General features: G+C 53.0%; 1 protein-coding gene across 1 annotated transcript in view; it reads right to left on the reverse strand.

The window, feature by feature from the left end:
* Nucleotides 1-14,035: 14,035 nt before the first annotated feature.
* The window catches only part of POGLUT1 (protein O-glucosyltransferase 1), a 28,168-nt gene continuing 14,597 nt past the window's right edge, over nucleotides 14,036-27,606 (reverse strand). The window contains exons 4-11 of the mRNA XM_040422761.1: nucleotides 26,812-26,947; nucleotides 26,558-26,679; nucleotides 26,416-26,475; nucleotides 21,228-21,327; nucleotides 21,063-21,121; nucleotides 14,666-14,833; nucleotides 14,525-14,581; nucleotides 14,036-14,450 (exon numbers count right to left, since the gene is read on the reverse strand). Of these exons, the coding sequence (XP_040278695.1) occupies nucleotides 14,294-14,450; nucleotides 14,525-14,581; nucleotides 14,666-14,833; nucleotides 21,063-21,121; nucleotides 21,228-21,327; nucleotides 26,416-26,475; nucleotides 26,558-26,679; nucleotides 26,812-26,947 (859 nt within the window). The 3' untranslated portion in view covers nucleotides 14,036-14,293. The remainder of the gene's footprint in view (nucleotides 14,451-14,524; nucleotides 14,582-14,665; nucleotides 14,834-21,062; nucleotides 21,122-21,227; nucleotides 21,328-26,415; nucleotides 26,476-26,557; nucleotides 26,680-26,811; nucleotides 26,948-27,606) is intronic.

Consider the following 27,606-nt stretch of genomic DNA (forward strand, 5'->3'; position numbering starts at 1 on the left):
TAGTGAACACCCCTGTAATAGTGACTCCTCCATCACTAGTGTATACCCCTGTAATAGTGACTCCTCCATTACTAGTGTATGCCCCTGTAATAGTGACTGCTCCATCACTAGTGTATACCCCTGTAATAGTGACTCCTCCATTACTAGTGTATATCCCTGTAATAGTGACTCCTCCATCACTAGTGAACACCCCTGTAATAGTGACTCCTCCATTACTAGTGTATACCCCTGTAATAGTGACTCCTCCATTACTAGTGTATGCCCCTGTAATAGTGACTGCTCCATCACTAGTGAACACCCCTGTAATAGTGACTCCTCCATCACTAGTGAACACCCCTGTAATAGTGACTCCTCCATCACTAGTCAATACCCCTGTAATAGTGACTCCTCCATCACTAGTGAATGCCCCTGTAATAGTGACTCCTCCATCACTAGTGAATGCCCCTGTAATAGTGACTCCTCCATCACTATTGTATACCCCTGTAATAGTGACTCCTCCATCACTAGTGTATACCCCTGTAATAGTGACTCCTCCATCACTAGTGTATACCCCTGTAATAGTGACTCCTCCATCACTAGTGTATACCCCTGTAATAGTGACTCCTCCATCACTAGTGAATACCCCTGTAATAGTGACTCCTCCATCACTAGTGAACACCCCTGTAATAGTGACTCCTCCATTACTAGTGTATACCCCTGTAATAGTGACTCCTCCATTACTAGTGTATGCCCCTGTAATAGTGACTGCTCCATCACTAGTGTATACCCCTGTAATAGTGACTCCTCCATTACTAGTGTATATCCCTGTAATAGTGACTCCTCCATCACTAGTGAACACCCCTGTAATAGTGACTCCTCCATTACTAGTGTATACCCCTGTAATAGTGACTCCTCCATTACTAGTGTATGCCCCTGTAATAGTGACTGCTCCATCACTAGTGTATATCCCTGTAATAGTGACTCCTCCATCACTAGTGTATGCCCCTGTAATAGTGACTGCTCCATCACTAGTGTATATCCCTGTAATAGTGACTCCTCCATCACTAGTGTATGCCCCTGTAATAGTGACTCCTCCATTACTAGTGTATGCCCCTGTAATAGTGACTCCTCCATTACTAGTGTATATCCCTGTAATAGTGACTCCTCCATCACTAGTGAATACCCCTGTAATAGTGACTGCTCCATCACTAGTGTATATCCCTGTAATAGTGACTCCTCCATCACTAGTGAATACCCCTGTAATAGTGACTCCTCCATCACTAGTGAACACCCCTGTAATAGTGACTCCTCCATTACTAGTGTATACCCCTGTAATAGTGACTCCTCCATTACTAGTGTATGCCCCTGTAATAGTGACTGCTCCATCACTAGTGTATATCCCTGTAATAGTGACTCCTCCATCACTAGTGTATGCCCCTGTAATAGTGACTGCTCCATCACTAGTGTATATCCCTGTAATAGTGACTCCTCCATCACTAGTGTATACCCCTGTAATAGTAACTCCTCCATCACTAGTGTATACCCCTGTAATAGTGACTCCTCCATCACTAGTGTATGCCCCTGTAATAGTGACTCCTCCATCACTAGTGAATACCCCTGTAATAGTGACTCCTCCATCACTAGTGAATACCCCTGTAATAGTGACTCCTCCATCACTAGTGTATACCCCTGTAATAGTGACTCCTCCATCACTAGTGTATACCCCTGTAATAGTGACTCCTCCATCACTAGTGAATACCCCTGTAATAGTGACTCCTCCATCACTAGTGAACACCCCTGTAATAGTGACTCCTTCATCACTAGTGTATGCCCCTGTAATAGTGACTCCTCCATTACTAGTGTATGCCCCTGTAATAGTGACTCCTCCATTACTAGTGTATATCCCTGTAATAGTGACTCCTCCATCACTAGTGAATACCCCTGTAATAGTGACTGCTCCATCACTAGTGTATATCCCTGTAATAGTGACTCCTCCATCACTAGTGAATACCCCTGTAATAGTGACTCCTCCATCACTAGTGAACACCCCTGTAATAGTGACTCCTCCATTACTAGTGTATGCCCCTGTAATAGTGACTCCTCCATTACTAGTGTATATCCCTGTAATAGTGACTCCTCCATCACTAGTGAATACCCCTGTAATAGTGACTGCTCCATCACTAGTGTATATCCCTGTAATAGTGACTCCTCCATCACTAGTGAATACCCCTGTTATAGTGACTCCTCCATCACTAGTGAACACCCCTGTAATAGTGACTCCTCCATTACTAGTGTATACCCCTGTAATAGTGACTCCTCCATTACTAGTGTATGCCCCTGTAATAGTGACTGCTCCATCACTAGTGTATATCCCTGTAATAGTGACTCCTCCATCACTAGTGAATACCCCTGTAATAGTGACTCCTCCATCACTAGTGAACACCCCTGTAATAGTGACTCCTCCATTACTAGTGTATACCCCTGTAATAGTGACTCCTCCATTACTAGTGTATGCCCCTGTAATAGTGACTGCTCCATCACTAGTGTATATCCCTGTAATAGTGACTCCTCCATCACTAGTGTATACCCCTGTAATAGTGACTCCTCCATCACTAGTGTATACCCCTGTAATAGTGACTCCTCCATCACTAGTGTATACCCCTGTAATAGTGACTCCTCCATCACTAGTGTATACCCCTGTATAGTGACTCCTCCATCACTAGTCAATACCCCTGTATAGTGACTCCTCCATCACTAGTCAATACCCCTGTAATAGTGACTCCCCCATCACTAGTGTATACCCCTGTAATAGTGACTCCTCCATCACTAGTGTATACCCCTGTAATAGTGACTCCTCCATTACTAGTGTATGCCCCTGTAATAGTGACTGCTCCATCACTAGTGTATACCCCTGTAATAGTGACTCCTCCATCACTAGTGTATACCCCTGTATAGTGACTCCTCCATCACTAGTCAATACCCCTGTATAGTGACTCCTCCATCACTAGTCAATACCCCTGTAATAGTGACTCCTCCATCACTAGTGTATACCCCTGTAATAGTGACTCCTCCATCACTAGTGTATACCCCTGTAATAGTGACTCCTCCATCACTAGTGTATACCCTTGTAATAGTGACTCCTCCATCACTAGTGAATGCCCCTATAATAGTGACTCCTCCATTACTAGTGTATACCCCTGTAATAGTGACTCCTCCATCACTAGTCAATACCCTTGTAATAGTGACTCCTCCATCACTAGTGAATGCCCCTGTAATAGTGACTCCTCCATTACTAGTGTATGCCCCTGTAATAGTGACTGCTCCATCACTAGTGTATACCCCTGTAATAGTGACTCCTCCATCACTAGTGTATACCCCTGTAATAGTGACTCCTCCATCACTAGTCAATACCCCTGTAATAGTGACTCCTCCATCACTAGTCAATACCCCTGTAATAGTGACTCCTCCATCACTAGTCAATACCCCTATAAAAGTAATTCCTCCATTACTAGTGTATACCCCTGTAATAGTGACTCCTCCATCACTAGTGTATACCCCTGTAATAGTGACTCCTCCATCACTATTGCATACCCTTGTAATAGTGAGTTTAGTGACTCCTCCATCAATAGTGCATAGCCCTATATTAGTGACTCCTCCATCACTAGTCAATACCCCTGTAATAGTGACTCCTCCATCACCAGTCAATACCCCTGTACTAGTGACTCCTCCATCACTAGTGTATACCCCTGTAATAGTGACTCCTCCATCACTAGTGTATACCCCTGTAATAGTGACTCCTCCATCACTAGTGTATACCCCTGTAATAGTGACTCCTCCATCACTAGTGTATACCCTTGCAATAGTGACTCCTCCATCACTAGTCAATACCCCTGTAATAGTGACTCCTCCATCACTAGTGCATACCCCTATAATAGTGACTCCTCCATCACCAGTCAATACCCCTATAAAAGTAATTCCTCCATTACTAGTGAATACCCCTGTATAGTGACTCATCCATTACCAGTGAATACCCCTGTAATAGTAACTCCTCCATCACTAGTAAATACCCCCATAATAGTGACTCCTCCATCACTAGTCAATACCCCTGTAATAGTGACTCTTCCATCACTAGTGTATACCCCTGTAATAGTGACTCCTCCATCACTAGTCAATACCCCTGTAATAGTAATTCCTCCATTACTAGTGAATACCCCTGTATAGTGACTCCTCCATTACTAGTGAATACCCCTGTAATAGTAACTCCTCCATCACTAATCAATACCCCTGTAATAGTGACTCCTCGATCACTAGTCAATACCCCTAAAATAGTAAATCCTCCATCACTAGTAAATACCCCTATAATAGTAACTTCTCCATCACTAATCAATACCCCTGTAATAGTGACTCCTCCATCACTAGTAAATACCCCATAATAGTAACTCCTCCATCACTAGTGTATACCCCTGTAATAGTGACTCCTCAATCACTAATGTATACCCCTGTAATAGTGACTCCTCCATCACTATTGCATACCCTTGTAATAGTGAGTTTAGTGACTCCTCCATCAATAGTGCATAGCCCTATAATAGTGACTCCTCCATCACTAGTCAATACCCCTGTAATAGTGACTCCTCCATTACTAGTGAATACCCCTGTAATAGTGACTCCTCCATCACTAGTGAATACCCCTGTAATAGTGACTCCTCCATCACTAGTAAATACCCCTATAATAGTAACTCCTCCATCTCTAATCAATACCACTGTAATAGTGATTCCTCCATCACTAGTGCATACCCCTGTAATAGTGACTCCTCCATCACTAGTCAATACCCCTGTAATAGTGACTCCTCCATTACTAGTGAATACCCCTGTAATAGTGACTCCTCCAACACTAGTGAACACTCCTGTAATAGTAACTCCTCCATCACTAGTGCATACCCCTGTAATAGTGACTCCTCTATCACTAGTGAATACCCCTGTAATAGTGACTCCTCCATTATTAGTAAATATCTCTGTAATAGTGACTCCTCCATTACTAGCGCATACCCCTGTATTAGTGACTCATTCATTACTAGTGAATACCCCTGTATTACTGACTCATTCATTACTAGTAAATATTCCTGTAATAGTGACTCTTCCATTTTTTGTGAATATCCCTGTATTAGTGACTCCACAATTACTAGTGAATATCCCTGTAATAGTGACTCCTCCATTATTAGTGAATACCCCTCTTATAGTGACTCCTCCATTATTAGTGAATACCCCTGTAATAGTAACTCATTTATTACTAGTGAATACCCCTGTAATAGTGACTCCTCCATTACTAGCGAATACCCCTGTAAGTGACTCCTCCATTATTAGTGAATACCCCTGTAATAGTGACTCCTCCATTACTAGTGAATACCCCTGTAATAGTGACTCCGCTATTACTAGTGAATACCCCTGTAATAGTGACTCCTCCATTACTAGTGAATACCCCTGTAATAGTGACTCCACTATTACTAGTGAATACCCCTGTAATAGTGACTCCTCCATTACTAGTGAATACCCCTGTAATAGTGACTTCTCCATGTAAAGGATCTCCTGGCACCCCGACCGGGTACCTCCGTTGATGGATGCTCCCAGTGCCTCCCGAGGACTCCAAGCACTCCACTCGACACCGATACCACCACAGGAACCAGAAACAGCTCTTACAAGAGCCGTATAGCAATCCCCACACGCATGAGACGAGGCTCTATGTTGAATGTAAAGCAGGAACTCTTTATTGAACACACAGCATTGACTTATATACACATGACATACTGAGGACATGACATAGCAGCCAATCCTGTACTGTTTAAACACAAAACTAACCCTATTCAACAAACACACTGGCATTGTCTGTGACGCAATTAACAAACACACTGGCATTGTTTTTGACGCAATCAACAAAATACAATTACCAAAACACAATGGGCTCTGCCTGTGATACAATTACCAAACATAATGGGCTAACTTAATCACTCACAGGCAGAAAACACACATTTTTCCCAAAACACAGAAAACACCTCAAAACCCCACATATCCCCATAATGTATACATCCATGGATAGCTCTGATCTGGGTGAACAACATATCCAAAAATCACCCTGATCCGAGCAGGGGTTCCCGAATACCATGGAAGTCACATTTGGCCGACCGCAAGCATGGCTTTCCTGACCAAAACAGTTCCACAGATTTAAGCTGTGCGGCCGGTCTGTCTTCTCCTTCAAAGGTAGTATGGGTCATAATCCTGAGGCAAGAGGCTGGCAAACAGGCCCCTCCAAAACCCAGTGGTGAGGTTATAGTCACCACACATCTTCCCCTCCCAGGGAAGACTAACCAGATACCTGACCTCACGCCGGTCGGTACCTGAGTTAGTCTGGCAGTCCACCCACAACCAAATACTGGACCTGTTGAATTTGGTAGCCTGTCTCTGTCCAGTGAGTCCACCAAGGTTATGTTGGAAGCTGGTACTCCCGGTCTCTGTGTTGCTCCCTGGCTTGGAGTGGAGGTTGCTTTGTGGGCAGGGATCAGCGGTACTCTGCCCTGGTGCCAGCGCTACCACGGAAGAAGCCTGGTTGGAGCCTGGTTGTTGGAGGGGGAGACCGACTGTCTCCCCTTTGGATACCCAGCTCTGCTGCTGGAGGGGGAGACCGACTGTCTCCCATTTGGCTAAACAGCCTTGTTGCTGGGGGACAGGACCGACTGTCTCTACCCCCTGTGCTGTAAGTGCAGAGACCACGGTCCCATCTGCACTGTTGTGGGGCTTACTGTCTCCCCCTGGTGCGTTAAGCTGCTGCTGGGAAGAGGGGGTAACGAGCTCCTCTCCCATAAATACTTCCAGCCACTGGGGAGGGCGACCGACCGTCTCCGCTCCCAATACAGTGTCCTGCTGCTGGGGAAAGGAGACTGGGCTCTCTATTCCCTGCTGGACACTCTGCCGCTGGGGGACAGGACCGACTGTCTCTGCCCCCTGTTACTCCGCCTGCCGCTGGGGAATGGAGACTGGGCTCCCAATTCCCAATAAATCACATTGTCGCTGGGGGACAAAACCAACTGTCTCTGCCCCCTGTAACTCCACCTGCCGCTGGGGAATGGAGACTGGGCTCCCAATTCCCTGCAGGACCGGTGGAGAGACCTTGGTCCCATCTCCACCGGCCACCTGGGGTTCTTCCCAGTAAACATCCACAATAATCTCCCAGCTGAAGGGCTCTGGCCCTGGGTCTGTCACCATGCTCTCCTTCTGAGCCTTCTCACTGGAGTGGAACAGCTGCTGGTAGCCCTGTTCCAGCTCCATCTCCCGGGTCACCAGGTGGACAAGGTCCTGCTCAATATCATGAGTGTCGTCCCAGTCATACCTGCTCTCCCTCCATTCCAAGAGATCACGGAACCGGGCTTGTGTAGGGCTCCCAAACTCCAGCTCTGAAAAAGTCTCCCATAACAAGCCAGGACCATCAAACTCCTCTCCCTCCGGCTTGTCATGCTCAGCTGTCCTGGGTAGGTACTGTGCCCCATTCCACCAGAGCGCCTGGTAGGCATCTTCCAGCCACAGCTCCTGCCATGCTAGGAGTTCCAATTTCTTAACTTATTCCTCCCGGGGCTGGTCTCCCAGGAAGGGCATCCGCAGGGCTACTCGCTTCTGCAACCGCTGGTCTTCCGTGGGGAGTCTCTCATCCCGCATATACTCCACAATACCCAGTGCCTGGTACTAGATGCCTTTGCGGACTGCATCTCGGTCATCCATGACACCCTCATCGTACTCCACTGCTGTTTCCATTCTGGTGCTGTCAGGGTCGCTGTAGTAGGACATGCGTTGCCCTCAAATTGTAAAATCTATGAAATGGTGTCTCCTGTAGCTGTCCTTCTGGCTGTGGGAATGATCCCGCCGCTTGCCACCAATGTAAAGGATCTCCTGACACCCAGACTGGGTACCTCCGTTGATGGATGCTCCCAGTGCCTCCCGAGGACTCCAAGCACTCCACTCGACACCGATACCACCACAGGAACCAGGAACAGCTCTTACAAGAGCTAGGAGTAATAGCCAGGGGAGTATACAGCGTATAGCAATCCCCACACATGAAACGAGGCTCTATGTTGAATGTAAAACAGGAACTCTTTATTGAACACACAGCATTGACTTATATACACATGACATACTGAGGACACCTGTGTACTGTCTTCTTCCCCCATTTCCACCTCTTCCACATTCAGAGCGTCCTCCTTTATTGTGAGCATCGAGCGTTTAAGTAGACACAGAAGTGGGATAGTTACGCTGATAATAGCGTTATCGCCGCTCACCATCTGTGTCTCTTATCCCCTGCCACAGCTCTGCGGCGGTGTGCTGTTTGTCCCCTAGGCAGATCCGTTTCAGCACGGCCTGTTGCCGCTTCTCCACTGCAGTGCTACACTGCTTCCAGCTAGCGACTGATGGCTGGCTAGTGCTGCACACAGATAATTCGGAGATGGAAGTGGAGGCGGAAGAGAAGTGGGGGTTGGAGCCACTAACGTAGGTGCTGGTGGAAACCCTTATCGATGTAGGCCCCACATTCCTTGGCGTCGGTAGCACCTGTGCCATCCCAGGCTACGACTTGCTCCTGGCCTCCACAACGTTCACCTAGTGTGCCGTCAGGAAAACGTAGAGTCCCTGGCCAAATGCACTTGTCCATGTGTCAGTCGTTAAGTGGACCTTCCCAGTAACTGCGTTGGTCAGGGCACGGGTGATGTTACGGGACACATGTTGGTGTAAGGCAGGCATGGCAGACCTTGAAAAATAGTAGTGGCTGGGGACTGCGTAACGAGTGACGGCTGCCGACATCAGGCTGCGGAAGGCCTCAGTGTCCACAAGCCTAAATGCCAACATTTCCAGGGCCAGTAATTTTGAAAGGTGCACATTTAGTGCTATGGCCTGTGGGTGGGTGGCTGGGTATTTGCGCTTGCGTTCAAATGCCTGGGGTAAGGACATCTGTACGCTGCGCTGGGACACAGAAGTGGATATGGTCGCTGATGATGCTTGTGAAGGTCCAGGTGCAGGGTGGGAGGCATCCTCACCTGCGCCTTTGACAGGGGATTGGCCAGCACGTAACTCAGGGGAAGAGGAGGCAGTGGTGTGACCCGCAGACACAGATTGTGGACCCAGGCATTCGTCCCACTTATTACGGTGCTTGGATGCCATGTGGCGGATCATGCTAGTGGTTGTGAGGTTGCTAGTGTTCACGCCCGTCTCATTTTGGTGTGGCACAGGTTGTAAACTATTCTTTTGTCGTCCGCACTTCCCTCAAAAAAGCGCCATACTGCCGAACACCTACCTCTTGGCAAGGGAAATTTCCGCAAGGTTGTGCTCCGGGAAACAGTTGTGGGCCTGTTTGGTGTGGCCTGCCTTCTCCCTTTTGCCACCTCCACCCTGTTGCGTTGCTGCAGATCCCTCCCCCTCTCTACTGCTCTCCTCGCTCGTCTTGTTGCCACCTTCCCAGATTGGGTCAGTGACCTCATCGTCCACCACCTCCTCTTGATTTGTTGACCTAACCACAACCTCAGTGATTGACAACTGTGTCTCATCCTCTTAAGACAGTAATTGCAGTTGAGTCATTGGCAACTGTGTCTCATCATCATCCACCTCATTAAACACTAATTGCTGTTCCCCAGTGTCATGTTCTTGTGGGTGCTCAAGAGGTTGGGAATCGGGGCACAAGATCTCAGGTCCCTCTTCTTGAGGGCCAAATAAAGTAATGGCGACGAAAAGAGCTCCTCAGAATTTCTGAGTGTGGTATCGCTTGTTTGGCAAGACTCTCCATGGTGGGAGGAAGGAGGATCAGGGTGAGGATTTTGTTGACCAGACTCTTGGCTACAGAGACTGGACATGGTGGAAGACAGGGTGGTCCCTAACCAACTGGAAGCATTATCTGCTGCAATCCAACCGACCACCTGTTCGCACTGGTCTGACTTCTAGAGTGGTGTCCTGCGCCACCCTGAAAACTGGGACATGAAGCTCGGTATCGTGGATGAGTGTGCTTCTTGTGCTCTGGCAGCAGGCACAGTGTCACCACGCCCAGGGCCACGGCCTCTGCGTGCACCATCAGCAGCACGGTCACTTCCCCGTCCCTTACTGTTCGCCTTCTGCATATTAAATGTTATATATGCTTGACACAGAAGGTGTGACATCGATGTCACAGTTCACAACAAGCACAGTATATGGAAAAAGGAAAATAGATTTTCCAATCTCTGGCCCTGACACACAGAAGGTATTGCACATATGTCACAAGTCACTGCAGACACCCTCTATAGAAAAAGTATTGAAAATGATGGGGAAGGGGGGGAAATTTGATAGCTATATTATATTGCTGCCACCACACACAATAATAGTCCTTAAAAGGACTTTTGGGTCTTTGAAATGTTTTTTCTACTAAATAGATTGCGATCAGACTCCCTACACTGTCCCTTCCTAAGCACAGCTCCCCGACTACAAATGAGTAGCACCCGATGACGCGTTCCGGCCAGCCAATCACTGTAATGCCAGTAGCCAACATGGCTACGGCATTACAGTGATGGCAGTACTTACCTGTACGTTTATTGGCTGCATAGCAGCCGCGAAACGTGCGGGAAGGAGCCTCGAGCATGGCGCTCGATCACATGCAGTACTTGGCCGAGTACTGCCATGTGCCGAGCATACCATACAGCAGTTCGGCCGAGCATGCTCGCTCAACACTAATAGAGAATCCTCCCTTCTGACAGTGAATCCTTCTTATGGTAGTGAATCCTCCCTGTGGTAGTGAATCCTCCCTGTGGTAGTGAATCCTCCCTGTGGTAGTGAATCCTCCCTGTGGTAGTGAATCCTCTCTGTGATAATCCTCCCTTTTGACAGTGGATCCTCCCAATGATAGAGAATCCTCCCTTCTGACAGTGGATCCTTCTTATGGTAGTGAATCCCGCTGTGATAGAGAATCCTCTCTGTGATAGAGAATCCTCCCTTCTGACAGTGGATCCTTCTTATGGTAGTGAATCCTCTCTGTGATAGAGAATCCTCTCTGTGATAATCCTCCCTAGGACAGTGAATCCTTCAGCGACACTGCAGTCACTACAAATAAAAATGGCACCAGTGAATAACCCATTTGGCGGCACTATGGTGAGTGTTTTAGCCGGCCTCCAGCGGGAGATGACGTCTCGTGGTGCTGGACGCTGCAAGGCTCTAATAAAGAAGTAGCACCAATTGTGTGTGTGGATCACGGGGCCCCTGTAGGGTTGGGGTACACAGGGGCCCAGACCTACCTGATGCAGTCGGATGACATTGCTCTGCTCCCATCTGACCTTTCTGGGTTATCCACAGGATGACAGATATCAGTCCCACCTCGGGGCCCTGCACTCATCTCCAGCTCAGAGGGCCCCTGTTTCCAGACATGCCCTCAGCTTTCCCTTTTACATCTAGGGGAACTACAGGTGGACACGTGGGCTAGTCTCCCTGTCGGGCACACAGGCGCTGAACAGTCCCAGTTCTGTCGGCCACACGGACACTGCACAGTCCCGATTCTGTCAGCCACACGGACACTGCACAGTCCCGATTCTGTCAGCCACACGGACACTGCACAGTCCCGATTCTGTCGGCCACTGCACAGTCCCGCTTCTGTCGGCCACTGCACAGTCCCGCTTCTGTCGGCCACTGCACAGTCCCGCTTCTGTCGGCCACTGCACAGTCCCGCTTCTGTCGGCCACTGCACAGTCCCGCTTCTGTCGGCCACTGCACAGTCCCGCTTCTGTCGGCCACTGCACAGTCCCGCTTCTGTCGGCCACTGCACAGTCCCGCTTCTGTCGGCCACTGCACAGTCCCGCTTCTGTCGGCCACACGGACACTGCACAGTCCCGCTTCTGTCGGCCACTGCACAGTCCCGCTTCTGTCGGCCACTGCACAGTCCCGCTTCTGTCGGCCACACGGACACTGCACAGTCCAGATTCTGTCGGCCACACGGACACTGCACAGTCCAGATTCTGTCGGCCGCACGGACACTGCACAGTCCAGATTCTGCCGGCCACACGGACACTGCACAGTCCAGATTCTGCCGGCCACACGGACACTGCACAGTCCAGATTCTGCCGGCCACACGGACACTGCACAGTCCAGATTCTGTCGGCCACTGCACAGTCCCGCTTCTGTCGGCCACTGCACAGTCCCGCTTCTGTCAGCCACACGGACACTGCACAGTCCCGCTTCTGTCGGCCACACGGACACTGCACAGTCCCGCTTCTTTCGGCCACACGGACACTGCACAGTCCCGCTTCTTTCGGCCACACGGACACTGCACAGTCCCGCTTCTGTCGGCCACACGGACACTGCACAGTCCCGCTTCTGACGGCCACACGGACACTGCACAGTCCCGATTCTGTTGGGCACTGCATTTTGTTGGGAGCTCAGTGATTAGCGGTGCCTCAGGGGGCACTGGGGGCTCAGTAATTTGTTGGGGGTTAGTGATTAGCGATTCCTCGAAGTACTGGGAGCTTAGTGGTTGGTGGGGGTCAGTGATTAGCGATGCCTCAGGGGATAATGGGGGCTCAGTGGTTGGTGAGTCAGTGGTTAGCAATGACTCAGGAGGTACTGGGGGCTCAGTGATTAGCAATGCCTCAGGGGGCACTGGGGGGGGTCAGTGATAAGCAATGCCTCAGGGGGCTCAGTGGTTGGTGGGGGTCACTGATAAGCGGTGCCTCAGGAGGTACTGGGGGCTCAATGGTTGGTGAGGGTCAGTGATTAGCGATGCCTCAGGGGGTACTGGGGGTTAGTGGTTGGTGGGGGTCAGTGATTGGCGGTGCTTGAGGAGGTACTGGGGGCTCAGTGATCAGCGGTGCCTCATGGGGTACGGGGGCTCAGTAATTTTTGTGGGGGGGGAATCAGTGATTAGCGATGCCTCATGGAGTACTGGGGCTTAGTGGTTGGTGGGGCTCAGTGATTAGTGGTGCCTCAGGGGGTAGTGGGGGCTCAGTGGTTGGAGGGGGTCAGTGATTGGCGGTGCCTCAGGGGGCAGTGGGGGCTCAGTGGTTGAAGGGGGTCAGTGATTGGCGGTGCCTCAGGGGGTAGTGGGGGCTCAGTGATTGTGGTGCCTCAGGGGGTAGTGGGGGCTCAGTGATTGTGGTGCCTCAGGGGGTAGTGGGGGCTCAGTGATTGGCGGTGCCTCAGGGGGTAGTGGGGGCTCAGTGATTGGCGGTGCCTCAGGGGGTAGTGGGGGCTCAGTGATTGTGGTGCCTCAGGGGGTAGTGGGGGCTCAGTGATTGGCGGTGCCTCAGGGGGTAGTGGGGGCTCAGTGATTGGCGGTGCCTCAGGGGGTAGTGGGGGCTCAGTGATTGTGGTGCCTCAGGGGGTAGTGGGGGCTCAGTGATTGGCGGTGCCTCAGGGGGTAGTGGGGGCTCAGTGATTGGCGGTGCCTCAGGGGGTAGTGGGGGCTCAGTGATTGGCGGTGCCTCAGGGGGTAGTGGGGGCTCGGTGATTGGCGGTGCCTCAGGGGGTAGTGGGGGCTCAGTGATTGGCGGTGCCTCAGGGGGTAGTGGGGGCTCAGTGATTGGCGGTGCCTCAGGGGGTAGTGGGGGCTCAGTGATTGTGGTGCCTCAGGGGGTAGTGGGGGCTCAGTGATTGTGGTGCCTCAGGGGGTAGTGGGGGCTCAGTGATTGGCGGTGCCTCAGGGGGTAGTGGGGGCTCAGTGATTGGCGGTGCCTCAGGGGGTAGTGGGGGCTCAGTGATTGGCGGTGCCTCAGGGGGTAGTGGGGGCTCAGTGATTGTGGTGCCTCAGGGGGTAGTGGGGGCTCAGTGATTGTGGTGCCTCAGGGGGTAGTGGGGGCTCAGTGATTGGCGGTGCCTCAGGGGGTAGTGGGGGCTCAGTGATTGGCGGTGCCTCAGGGGGTAGTGGGGGCTCAGTGATTGGCGGTGCCTCAGGGGGTAGTGGGGGCTCAGTGATTGTGGTGCCTCAGGGGGTAGTGGGGGCTCAGTGATTGGCGGTGCCTCGGGGTACTGGGGGCTTGTTGGATGTTGGCGCTGTACAAAGGACAATCCCGCTAAACCTCAATGACTTTAAGACTTTTATGTGAAAATTTTAATGTAGAAAAATGATTCCTCTGCTCGGCTGAGACCCGACTGGAGCGGAGCGCGGTGATGAGGCTCCACCCCTTTATTGTGCTGCTCCACCCACTGCTAGGAGGGGAGGAGCCTGTCCTCAGATTTCACGGTCCCATCTGAGGGTCATTCTGGAGATACAGTAGGTGGGGCTGCAGATACCCCCCTCCCCCACAGGCTGACGTCATCAGGCGTATTACCACACGAGAGGTCAGAGTTCACTGTGCCCCGGCGTCCTGGTCACCTCCCGGTAACCCTTTCGCTGTTTGACGCGATATGTGAGCAGGTGAGAGTAGTGGGTGAGGAGCGCCCGCCAGTAGTTGGAGACGTCCTCCAAGCGTAGGTGCTCGCGGATGAACTGCTGCCCCCTGAAGGAGAGGAATATCCGGTTATTACAGTGCGGGGGGCGTGCCACACAGGAGGTATATATGGAGGCTCCTACCTCTCCGCTATCCTCTGCGCCTCCTCATCATTGGCCTTCACAAACTCCAGCAGCTCCCTAAACCAAGAGAGACGGGTAAGTCCTAGGAACCAAGATAGCGGGAGGGTCTGTGCTAGGACAGAAACACGGCAGAGCAGTTACCGCACGTCAGACAGGTCCTGCTCCACGGGTATGTAGTGCACCCACGGCTCCAGGCGATGGTAGAAGAACTCCTGCCACTCGTCTCCGACATGAAACACCAGCGAGCCGCACAGGAAGAGGTGCTTCAGGCGGAAACTGGCCGCAACCCCCCGGAAATTAAACAGGTACCTGGAAGAAAGGGCGGGTGCACAAGTGAGGAGAGCGAAGGGTGCACAGGGGAGGAGAGCAAAGGGTGCACAGGGGAGGAGAGCAAAGGGTGCACAGGGGAGGAGAGCAAAGGGTGCACAGGGGAGGAGAGCAAAGGGTGCACAGGGGAGGAGAGCAAAGGGTGCACAGGGGAGGAGAGCAAAGGGTGCACAGGGGAGGAGAGCAAAGGGTGCACAGGGGAGGAGAGCAAAGGGTGCACAGGGGAGGAGAGCAAAGGGTGCACAGGGGAGGAGAGCAAAGGGTGCACAGGGGAGGAGAGCAAAGGGTGCACAGGGGAGGAGAGCAAAGGGTGCACAGGGGAGGAGAGCAAAGGGTGCACAGGGGAGGAGAGCAAAGGGTGCACAGGGGAGGAGAGCAAAGGGTGCACAGGGGAGGAGAGCAAAGGGTGCACAGGGGAGGAGAGCAAAGGGTGCACAGGGGAGGAGAGCAAAGGGTGCACAGGGGAGGAGAGCAAAGGGTGCACAGGGGAGGAGAGCAAAGGGTGCACAGGGGAGGAGAGCAAAGGGTGCACAGGGGAGGAGAGCAAAGGGTGCACAGGGGAGGAGAGCAAAGGGTGCACAGGGGAGGAGAGCAAAGGGTGCACAGGGGAGGAGAGCAAAGGGTGCACAGGGGAGGAGAGCAAAGGGTGCACAGGGGAGGAGAGCAAAGGGTGCACAGGGGAGGAGAGCAAAGGGTGCACAGGGGAGGAGAGCAAAGGGTGCACAGGGGAGGAGAGCAAAGGGTGCACAGGGGAGGAGAGCAAAGGGTGCACAGGGGAGGAGAGCAAAGGGTGCACAGGGGAGGAGAGCAAAGGGTGCACAGGGGAGGAGAGCAAAGGGTGCACAGGGGAGGAGAGCAAAGGGTGCACAGGGGAGGAGAGCAAAGGGTGCACAGGGGAGGAGAGCAAAGGGTGCACAGGGGAGGAGAGCAAAGGGTGCACAGGGGAGGAGAGCAAAGGGTGCACAGGGGAGGAGAGCAAAGGGTGCACAGGGGAGGAGAGCAAAGGGTGCACAGGGGAGGAGAGCAAAGGGTGCACAGGGGAGGAGAGCAAAGGGTGCACAGGGGAGGAGAGCAAAGGGTGCACAGGGGAGGAGAGCAAAGGGTGCACAGGGGAGGAGAGCAAAGGGTGCACAGGGGAGGAGAGCAAAGGGTGCACAGGGGAGGAGAGCAAAGGGTGCACAGGGGAGGAGAGCAAAGGGTGCACAGGGGAGGAGAGCAAAGGGTGCACAGGGGAGGAGAGCAAAGGGTGCACAGGGGAGGAGAGCAAAGGGTGCACAGGGGAGGAGAGCAAAGGGTGCACAGGGGAGGAGAGCAAAGGGTGCACAGGGGAGGAGAGCAAAGGGTGCACAGGGGAGGAGAGCAAAGGGTGCACAGGGGAGGAGAGCAAAGGGTGCACAGGGGAGGAGAGCAAAGGGTGCACAGGGGAGGAGAGCAAAGGGTGCACAGGGGAGGAGAGCAAAGGGTGCACAGGGGAGGAGAGCAAAGGGTGCACAGGGGAGGAGAGCAAAGGGTGCACAGGGGAGGAGAGCAAAGGGTGCACAGGGGAGGAGAGCAAAGGGTGCACAGGGGAGGAGAGCAAAGGGTGCACAGGGGAGGAGAGCAAAGGGTGCACAGGGGAGGAGAGCAAAGGGTGCACAGGGGAGGAGAGCAAAGGGTGCACAGGGGAGGAGAGCAAAGGGTGCACAGGGGAGGAGAGCAAAGGGTGCACAGGGGAGGAGAGCAAAGGGTGCACAGGGGAGGAGAGCAAAGGGTGCACAGGGGAGGAGAGCAAAGGGTGCACAGGGGAGGAGAGCAAAGGGTGCACAGGGGAGGAGAGCAAAGGGTGCACAGGGGAGGAGAGCAAAGGGTGCACAGGGGAGGAGAGCAAAGGGTGCACAGGGGAGGAGAGCAAAGGGTGCACAGGGGAGGAGAGCAAAGGGTGCACAGGGGAGGAGAGCAAAGGGTGCACAGGGGAGGAGAGCAAAGGGTGCACAGGGGAGGAGAGCAAAGGGTGCACAGGGGAGGAGAGCAAAGGGTGCACAGGGGAGGAGAGCAAAGGGTGCACAGGGGAGGAGAGCAAAGGGTGCACAGGGGAGGAGAGCAAAGGGTGCACAGGGGAGGAGAGCAAAGGGTGCACAGGGGAGGAGAGCAAAGGGTGCACAGGGGAGGAGAGCAAAGGGTGCACAGGGGAGGAGAGCAAAGGGTGCACAGGGGAGGAGAGCAAAGGGTGCACAGGGGAGGAGAGCAAAGGGTGCACAGGGGAGGAGAGCAAAGGGTGCACAGGGGAGGAGAGCAAAGGGTGCACAGGGGAGGAGAGCAAAGGGTGCACAGGGGAGGAGAGCAAAGGGTGCACAGGGGAGGAGAGCAAAGGGTGCACAGGGGAGGAGAGCAAAGGGTGCACAGGGGAGGAGAGCAAAGGGTGCACAGGGGAGGAGAGCAAAGGGTGCACAGGGGAGGAGAGCAAAGGGTGCACAGGGGAGGAGAGCAAAGGGTGCACAGGGGAGGAGAGCAAAGGGTGCACAGGGGAGGAGAGCAAAGGGTGCACAGGGGAGGAGAGCAAAGGGTGCACAGGGGAGGAGAGCAAAGGGTGCACAGGGGAGGAGAGCAAAGGGTGCACAGGGGAGGAGAGCAAAGGGTGCACAGGGGAGGAGAGCAAAGGGTGCACAGGGGAGGAGAGCAAAGGGTGCACAGGGGAGGAGAGCAAAGGGTGCACAGGGGAGGAGAGCAAAGGGTGCACAGGGGAGGAGAGCAAAGGGTGCACAGGGGAGGAGAGCAAAGGGTGCACAGGGGAGGAGAGCAAAGGGTGCACAGGGGAGGAGAGCAAAGGGTGCACAGGGGAGGAGAGCAAAGGGTGCACAGGGGAGGAGAGCAAAGGGTGCACAGGGGAGGAGAGCAAAGGGTGCACAGGGGAGGAGAGCAAAGGGTGCACAGGGGAGGAGAGCAAAGGGTGCACAGGGGAGGAGAGCAAAGGGTGCACAGGGGAGGAGAGCAAAGGGTGCACAGGGGAGGAGAGCAAAGGGTGCACAGGGGAGGAGAGCAAAGGGTGCACAGGGGAGGAGAGCAAAGGGTGCACAGGGGAGGAGAGCAAAGGGTGCACAGGGGAGGAGAGCAAAGGGTGCACAGGGGAGGAGAGCAAAGGGTGCACAGGGGAGGAGAGCAAAGGGTGCACAGGGGAGGAGAGCAAAGGGTGCACAGGGGAGGAGAGCAAAGGGTGCACAGGGGAGGAGAGCAAAGGGTGCACAGGGGAGGAGAGCAAAGGGTGCACAGGGGAGGAGAGCAAAGGGTGCACAGGGGAGGAGAGCAAAGGGTGCACAGGGGAGGAGAGCAAAGGGTGCACAGGGGAGGAGAGCAAAGGGTGCACAGGGGAGGAGAGCAAAGGGTGCACAGGGGAGGAGAGCAAAGGGTGCACAGGGGAGGAGAGCAAAGGGTGCACAGGGGAGGAGAGCAAAGGGTGCACAGGGGAGGAGAGCAAAGGGTGCACAGGGGAGGAGAGCAAAGGGTGCACAGGGGAGGAGAGCAAAGGGTGCACAGGGGAGGAGAGCAAAGGGTGCACAGGGGAGGAGAGCAAAGGGTGCACAGGGGAGGAGAGCAAAGGGTGCACAGGGGAGGAGAGCAAAGGGTGCACAGGGGAGGAGAGCAAAGGGTGCACAGGGGAGGAGAGCAAAGGGTGCACAGGGGAGGAGAGCAAAGGGTGCACAGGGGAGGAGAGCAAAGGGTGCACAGGGGAGGAGAGCAAAGGGTGCACAGGGGAGGAGAGCAAAGGGTGCACAGGGGAGGAGAGCAAAGGGTGCACAGGGGAGGAGAGCAAAGGGTGCACAGGGGAGGAGAGCAAAGGGTGCACAGGGGAGGAGAGCAAAGGGTGCACAGGGGAGGAGAGCAAAGGGTGCACAGGGGAGGAGAGCAAAGGGTGCACAGGGGAGGAGAGCAAAGGGTGCACAGGGGAGGAGAGCAAAGGGTGCACAGGGGAGGAGAGCAAAGGGTGCACAGGGGAGGAGAGCAAAGGGTGCACAGGGGAGGAGAGCAAAGGGTGCACAGGGGAGGAGAGCAAAGGGTGCACAGGGGAGGAGAGCAAAGGGTGCACAGGGGAGGAGAGCAAAGGGTGCACAGGGGAGGAGAGCAAAGGGTGCACAGGGGAGGAGAGCAAAGGGTGCACAGGGGAGGAGAGCAAAGGGTGCACAGGGGAGGAGAGCAAAGGGTGCACAGGGGAGGAGAGCAAAGGGTGCACAGGGGAGGAGAGCAAAGGGTGCACAGGGGAGGAGAGCAAAGGGTGCACAGGGGAGGAGAGCAAAGGGTGCACAGGGGAGGAGAGCAAAGGGTGCACAGGGGAGGAGAGCAAAGGGTGCACAGGGGAGGAGAGCAAAGGGTGCACAGGGGAGGAGAGCAAAGGGTGCACAGGGGAGGAGAGCAAAGGGTGCACAGGGGAGGAGAGCAAAGGGTGCACAGGGGAGGAGAGCAAAGGGTGCACAGGGGAGGAGAGCAAAGGGTGCACAGGGGAGGAGAGCAAAGGGTGCACAGGGGAGGAGAGCAAAGGGTGCACAGGGGAGGAGAGCAAAGGGTGCACAGGGGAGGAGAGCAAAGGGTGCACAGGGGAGGAGAGCAAAGGGTGCACAGGGGAGGAGAGCAAAGGGTGCACAGGGGAGGAGAGCAAAGGGTGCACAGGGGAGGAGAGCAAAGGGTGCACAGGGGAGGAGAGCAAAGGGTGCACAGGGGAGGAGAGCAAAGGGTGCACAGGGGAGGAGAGCAAAGGGTGCACAGGGGAGGAGAGCAAAGGGTGCACAGGGGAGGAGAGCAAAGGGTGCACAGGGGAGGAGAGCAAAGGGTGCACAGGGGAGGAGAGCAAAGGGTGCACAGGGGAGGAGAGCAAAGGGTGCACAGGGGAGGAGAGCAAAGGGTGCACAGGGGAGGAGAGCAAAGGGTGCACAGGGGAGGAGAGCAAAGGGTGCACAGGGGAGGAGAGCAAAGGGTGCACAGGGGAGGAGAGCAAAGGGTGCACAGGGGAGGAGAGCAAAGGGTGCACAGGGGAGGAGAGCAAAGGGTGCACAGGGGAGGAGAGCAAAGGGTGCACAGGGGAGGAGAGCAAAGGGTGCACAGGGGAGGAGAGCAAAGGGTGCACAGGGGAGGAGAGCAAAGGGTGCACAGGGGAGGAGAGCAAAGGGTGCACAGGGGAGGAGAGCAAAGGGTGCACAGGGGAGGAGAGCAAAGGGTGCACAGGGGAGGAGAGCAAAGGGTGCACAGGGGAGGAGAGCAAAGGGTGCACAGGGGAGGAGAGCAAAGGGTGCACAGGGGAGGAGAGCAAAGGGTGCACAGGGGAGGAGAGCAAAGGGTGCACAGGGGAGGAGAGCAAAGGGTGCACAGGGGAGGAGAGCAAAGGGTGCACAGGGGAGGAGAGCAAAGGGTGCACAGGGGAGGAGAGCAAAGGGTGCACAGGGGAGGAGAGCAAAGGGTGCACAGGGGAGGAGAGCAAAGGGTGCACAGGGGAGGAGAGCAAAGGGTGCACAGGGGAGGAGAGCAAAGGGTGCACAGGGGAGGAGAGCAAAGGGTGCACAGGGGAGGAGAGCAAAGGGTGCACAGGGGAGGAGAGCAAAGGGTGCACAGGGGAGGAGAGCAAAGGGTGCACAGGGGAGGAGAGCGAAGGGTGCACAGGGGAGGAGAGCAAAGGGTGCACAGGGGAGGAGAGCAAAGGGTGCACAGGGGAGGAGAGCAAAGGGTGCACAGGGGAGGAGAGCAAAGGGTGCACAGGGGAGGAGAGCAAAGGGTGCACAGGGGAGGAGAGCAAAGGGTGCACAGGGGAGGAGAGCAAAGGGTGCACAGGGGAGGAGAGCAAAGGGTGCACAGGGGAGGAGAGCAAAGGGTGCACAGGGGAGGAGAGCAAAGGGTGCACAGGGGAGGAGAGCAAAGGGTGCACAGGGGAGGAGAGCAAAGGGTGCACAGGGGAGGAGAGCAAAGGGTGCACAGGGGAGGAGAGCGAAGGGTGCACAGGGGAGGCGAGCGAAGGGTGCACAGGGGGGGGCGAGCGAAGGGTGCACAGGGGGGGGCGAGCGAAGGGTGCACAGGGGGGGGCGAGCGAAGGGTGCACAGGGGGGCGAGGGAAGGGTGCACAGGAGGTGAGGTCTTCTAGAAGTGAGCATAGAGTGAAGGGAGTGGTATAGACAGGTGGAGAAGAATACAGAGCGCACAGGTAACAGGTGAAGAACAGGAGGACATAGAGGACAGGAGTGGAGGGCGGCCATACTTAAATGCACAGTGATCCACTAATGGAACTTCTTTGGCTGGTGGTCGCCCCAGGGTGTCCTGTAATAGAGGAGAAGCTGCTGAGGGCCATCTAATAGTAGCGGGGATGGGGGCAGGGCACGTACAGGAGTGTATAATCCCTAGCTGAAGGGCAGCAGACACTTACCTTCTCAGACCTCCAGGCCTGGTTCTTGGTGTACTCTGCGTCCACCAGGCTGGGGCTCTCACGGGACAGCAGTATCAGGGGGTCCCGCTCAGGACTCGTTCTATGGGTGGTTGTCAGAGAAAAAGAACAATCTTGGGAATGGATTTTAAATACACAAGTGGTGATAATGGAGGAAAGATGGAAATTACTCTTACTGGTAGAGCAGGGTTTTCCACACACTTCCCCAACGGCACTGAACAGGGTGGGACAGCAGCCGACAGAAACTTACCGCCTTACCGATGTAACAGAGTCCGATAGTCCCTTATCTTTCCAGCAACGGTCTGAGCCACCAGCGATTGTGCACAATAAGCCCCCATCTGTTGCTGCTTGTTGTGATGACTTCCTGATTTCTCGGAGCCCACTCCACTCATTGCCTCCAGATTCTCCTGCTGAGCCACCAACAGAGATGATAACGTTACCCGGTAAGGAACCTTGAGCTTCTTGTCTGAAGACCTCTGACGTTTGTCCAAAGAGCTCAGGAGAAAGGACTGTAATTTCTTTACATGGGCTTGAGCCCAACTTTACTGCCGGGATAGTTGATGTCCTCAGGCCCAGGATAGTCCTGATTCTCCTGATCGTCACTCTGGAAAACAGGTGGAAGGTGGAAGTTTTTTTGACTCAGGGCCAGCTGTTACTCTTCTGGAAGGAAAGAAGTCATTAGATGAGAATCCAGAAGAAGACTCAGGAATACTTCACCAGAATTTCCTGAACTAATTGTAGATGCGCTCAAAGGCTCTCTTTGGTTGGGGCTGCAAAGAGAAAGTCGTCCAGGTACGGAATAAAAAGAACGCCTTTCTGGAGAAGAAAACTCAACACTTCCACTGTAAAGATTCTGGAAGTGATGGAGCGAGTTGTTAAAATATAGAGCAATCCTTGAGACATTTCTGGTCATCTGGTCATATAGAACAAGACAAGACGCATCGGCTAGATCCAAGCCAAACGTTGGAAGATTGAATGGATTTTACCGTCTCTTGAATATGTTTGTTTAGGGACCTTAGGCTGATGACTGCTCTGTATGACCCATTTGGTTTCTTCACAAAAAAAAAAAAAACTGTGGCTAAAACCCTCGTCTTTGTTGATCTCGTAGCGAACTCAAATTAGAACCTGGAGCGAATGACCGAGAGAATCCAAGAGGAAGCAGAAATGTCTTCCCACGCGGAAATGACCCCACCTGACTTCTGGGATCACTGATTTGACTGATGGGTGAACTTGTCAGGGTTAAAGAGGAACCATTTCCCTTTGAGGACTGCCGGGCAGTACAGCCTTCCTTCTTCCTTTGGTCAGGTGTATTCCATCTGTGGGTGTGAAAGGAGGGTCTCTGGTAGAAAAAAGAGAGACTGCCGAGAAGTTCTTATCCAAAATGTCATCCAGAGCAGACCCAAATAACCTGTCGTCTTTACATGGAATACTACATAGGCGGTTGTGTGATGACGCACCTCCTGACCATCCTCCTACTGGTTGCATTAGACAAGGCTCTGATCTGGCTGAAAACCTCACCGAAGTCCTCCGAAGCCTCGGCAATAACGTTAGTGGCCTGTCATGGACACAGTGAGAGGGTTCTGGCCGCAGTGCTAGGTCTTAGCAGAGGACTCCCAAGACCGTCTTAAGAGAGATTCACACTTTCTGTTCATTGGATCTCTGAGAAGACCCATGTCCTCAAAAAGGGAGAGAGACGTTTTTGCAAACCTTGCCCAGGGGCCTTAATCTTAGGGGTCTTGTCCCAGTAAACCGAATCCGCGTCCGAAAAGGGATATTTCCTTTTAAATCATTTTAAAATCCTTCCACTGATCAGAGATTCATATTCTGGTGAAGACTCTTTTTTCCTATCCCTCAAGCCCTGGACATCTGATCCTGAGCACTCCGCCGGTCTTCAACCTCTTCTATATTTATTGCCACCCTGATGGGGTTAAGAAGGGATTGCGCCTCTTCCATTGAGCAGCGTGGAGGCCAGAGACGTTGTCAGAAGAATTAGAATCAGCCTTGGAAGAAATGTCTCCCTCATACGGATCCACTTCCGTTTCAACTGTGCCGCATGTCTGGACTGTTAATAGGACCGAACGCGGTCAGCGGTGTATGCTGGAGATTCTGTGGAACTAAAATCGGATGCGCAAATACACGAACACCGCTGACCCTTACCTTCTTCCATACGGAACTTTCAGCTCCAGAGACTAAGTCCCGTTCGAAGATGGGACTTAGTCGTTTTCTGCATGAAATTGACCGACCGCACAGCCCAAATCTATGGAACTGTTTTGGGCAGGAAATTGTGCTTGCGGTCGGTCATAAAGGACTTCCACTAAACTTTTGATCCGCTGGAGGGATTTGTGTGATTTTTGGAAGTGTTTATGTTTGATGTATGCTTAGTTTAAATATGTAATTTTTATGGAGATGGAATGTATGGTTTTAAAGTTACAGTGTATGTTTAAAAACTGTATTTTTACTGTCTGTGATAGTTATGTTAATCCATAATTATATCCCAGACAGAAGGGAGGATTTTGTGTGTTTGGGTGGGGATTCCTGTCCTGTTGTCTCTCTGTGTGTATTGGTGATTTCCCTTTGTCCTGGGAGATAATTGAATTACTTCTCGGTTGTCTCCAGGACAGAGGATATTGTGTATTCGTCTGTCTGTGATGATAGAATTACCTCACACTGGGTTGATGCAATCACGGACAGAGGGGAGGATTTTGTGGGGATGTGTTGTAATATATTGATTGGTTGTATTTTTTAAACCCCTGTGGGCAGTACTATGTTTTTGGTTTGTGAATAAAAGAGGCTGTACATGAAGTACAGAGAGTTCCTGTTTTAATCCTCAAGGTGAAGTGTCGTCTCATGCTTGGGGGAGGATTTATTGCATGCTGTCCCAGTTTGACTGCTAGGAGTGTAAACCTATTCGTATGGTTCCTATTCAACTGTCTACAGCATTCATAGGCTTGAAGAGGATTTATCTGCTTCTTCGGTTCGGTGATTGTGGTGTCTGCCAGAGTGCTTGGAACCCTCAGGAAACGCTAGGAGCATCGTCAACGGAGGTACTCAGTCGGGGTTCCAGGTGATCCGTTACAATTATATACACCCCAGTATAATAAACATTGGTGCCGCAGTGTGCCCCCCCCAACACCCCAGTATAATAAACAAATGGTGCAGTGTGCCCCCCCAACACCCCAGTATAATAAACATTGGTGGCGCAGTGCGCCCCCCCCCCCCCCCCCCCCCAACACCCCAGTATAAAAAATATTGGTGGCGCAGTGGGCAGTGCCAATGAGGGTTAAATTTTTTTTTATAATGAACTCACCTCCTCCAATTGATCGCGTAGCAGCCGGTATCCTGTTCCTTCTTCAGGACCTGTCAAAGGACCTGTGGTGATGTCACTGAGCTCATCACATGGTACATCACCATGGTAATGGACCATGTGATGAGCTCAGTGACGTTCTTTCTTCAGGACCTGTGGTGACGTCACTGAGCTCATCACATGGTCCATTACCATGGTGATGTACCATGTGATGAGCTCAGTGACATCACCACAGGTCCTTTGACAGGTCCTGAAGAAAGAACAGGAGACCGGCTGCTACGTGATCAATTGGAGGGGAGTTAATTTTTTATTTTCAACCTCATTGGCACTGCGCCACCAATGTTTATTATACTGGGGTGTTGGGGGGGTGCACTGCGCCACCAATGTTTATTATACTGGGGGGTGGGGGCGCCACCAATGAAGATAACTGACCTGGTAATACAAATACAGGAGGCAGGTGCCGGAATCAAATAGCCGGCACCCGACCTCTATGACAGGGAGCTGCGATCCACTGCAGTTAACCCATCAGGTACCGCACCTGAAGGGTTAACTGAACTGCCGCTGATCTCAGCTCCCTGTCATAGAGGTCGGGTGCCGGCTATTTGATTCCGGCACCCGCCTCCTGTATTTGTATTACCAGGTCAGTTATCTTCATTGGTGGCGCAGGGGCCACAGCCCCTCCCCTCCTCGTCTCTCTTCTTATTGGCGGAAGCGGCAGCACAGGGGGGGAGGGAGAGACTCCTACTCCTCTGCGCTGCTGAGAAGAACATCGGCGGCGGGCAGAGAACCATCATCTCCTGTGCCCCGCCGCTGTAGAGCTCTGGCGGTGGGTCTAGTCGCAAATGACGACGAGACTAAAAAGTCTTGTCGCCATTTGTAAATTCTAAGTCGCATTGGCGACCATTTTTGTCGCCATCTGAAGCCCTGTATGGCTGAACTGACTTCCTCCTTTATTGGGGATTCACGCTTTCCAGTAAGGACGGGGACTCCTCCGAGACCACGCTGTCCATGCACTTTCAACACTGAGGTTTTTTTTTAAAAAGAGGCAGGTTTTCTTGCAGATGGCCCATTTCTCATTCCTTTGAGGGGTTCCTCATTAAGCTTCGCGGGTTCTTTACACTAAAAATAAATAAAATCAGGAGAACCGCGCACCACCATAGATCTAGCACCAAAGAAAACCCCCGAGGCCGAGCAGGCTGAGGGCCCCAGGAGGAGCAGCAGTCTTGGGAGACCTTCCATCCGTAGAGACGTTACAGCAGTTACATCAAACAGCCGCCAGGGCAGGTAATTTGTGAACTCTGGTCGCCGCCATATTTAAATCCCCTCGCCCAACTCGGAACAGCACTTCTGGGTGATCCTGGCATCTTGATCACATGGTCTTTGTTGCTCCGGAACTGACGTCAGAGGACGGGAACCCATTTCCTTCTCCCGCCATGAAACCATGGCTCGGACCTATTAAATAAGCCTGGGGCCGCCAGCACACGTCACACTTACACCTGGAGCCAGGAAGGACCATCACCGTGCCCTGGAACCCTGGTCCTCCTGGCACTGCCAGGGATACAAACCGACAGGCTTGACCAGGTGATGCCAAGCATCCCGAGAGGAACAGACACAGATCTCCACCTTCTGTTCTGTCCCTATGAAGACGGTGACCCTCCTGTGAAGGGCTGCTAGGGAGGCGTGTGGAAAATAAGGGGGACACAGGTGAAGTGGGCAAATACCTGGGGGAACAAGGGATATAGATAGTGGAAATACTGAAGGGAGGAAGGCAGACTGGGGGCACCGGTGATAGAAGAGCAGAGGGGGTCATGGCTGACATACAGGGCAAGGGTAGAGTTCTTAGTACCCCCAAACTCCACCACTTACCTGGACCCCCTGAAGTACCCTTTGGATACCTTCTTCTCCCATGGCCAGTGGTCTGCCGCCCTGACAATCACAAGACACGTAGACGGCATTAGAAGGTACAAAGCGTAGAGATGCCCCATCACCCTCACCGGTCATTACTCACCGTGCCAGTTTCTCCCGCATCAGGTCCCAGCGCCCCAGCCCAGTGGGGTAGATGGGCCACACAGCCGGGCCCCCCTCCCAAAATGTCCAGGCTGGATACATGATGTCCTTGTACTCTGATGTCTGGGGCAAAGAGCAGAGAGTTAATCACACGACCTGCAAGTGTCGGCCTCACCATGTCCTGACCCCCCCCCCCCCCCCCCCATGTCCTGCCCCCCCCCCCCCCATGTCCTGCCCCCGACCCGGACCTCTCACCTTACTGAAAGAGAAGATGGGGATGACTGGGGTCATCCAATGGGGAACTTGAGGATAATCCCGAACATTGATCACCATCTCCATATCCGGTAGATCTGGCAGGAGCTCCAGGAGGAAGTGCTCCACCCCGCTACAGCTGAAACGGGAAATCACATGACCCAGGGGTCAAAACACATCGACCGGGGTATACAGTAATAGACTGACAGCAGAACACATCCACGGGGTATACAGTAATATACTGACAGCAGAACACATCCACAGGGTATACAGTAATATACTGACAGCAGAACACATCCACGGGGTATACAGTAATAGACTGACAGCAGAACACATCCACGGGGTATACAGTAATATACTGACAGCAGAACACATCCACGGGGTATACAGTAATATACTGACAGCAGAACACATCCACAGGGTATACAGTAATATACTGACAGCAGAACACATCCACAGGGTATACAGTAATATACTGACAGCAGAACACATCCACGGGGTATACAGTAATAGACTGACAGCAGAACACATCCACAGGGTATACAGTAATAGACTGACAGCAGAACACATCCACAGGGTATACAGTAATATACTGACAGCAGAACACATCCACGGGGTATACAGTAATAGACTGACAGCAGAACACATCCACGGGGTATACAGTAATAAACTGACAGCAGAACACATCCACGGGGTATACAGTAATATACTGACAGCAGAACACATCCACAGGGTATACAGTAATATACTGACAGCAGAACACATCCACGGGGTATACAGTAATATACTGACAGCAGA

Source organism: Bufo bufo, chromosome 3, assembly GCF_905171765.1.
Source record: "Bufo bufo chromosome 3, aBufBuf1.1, whole genome shotgun sequence".
In the NCBI taxonomy this organism is placed as follows: Eukaryota; Metazoa; Chordata; class Amphibia; order Anura; family Bufonidae; genus Bufo; species Bufo bufo.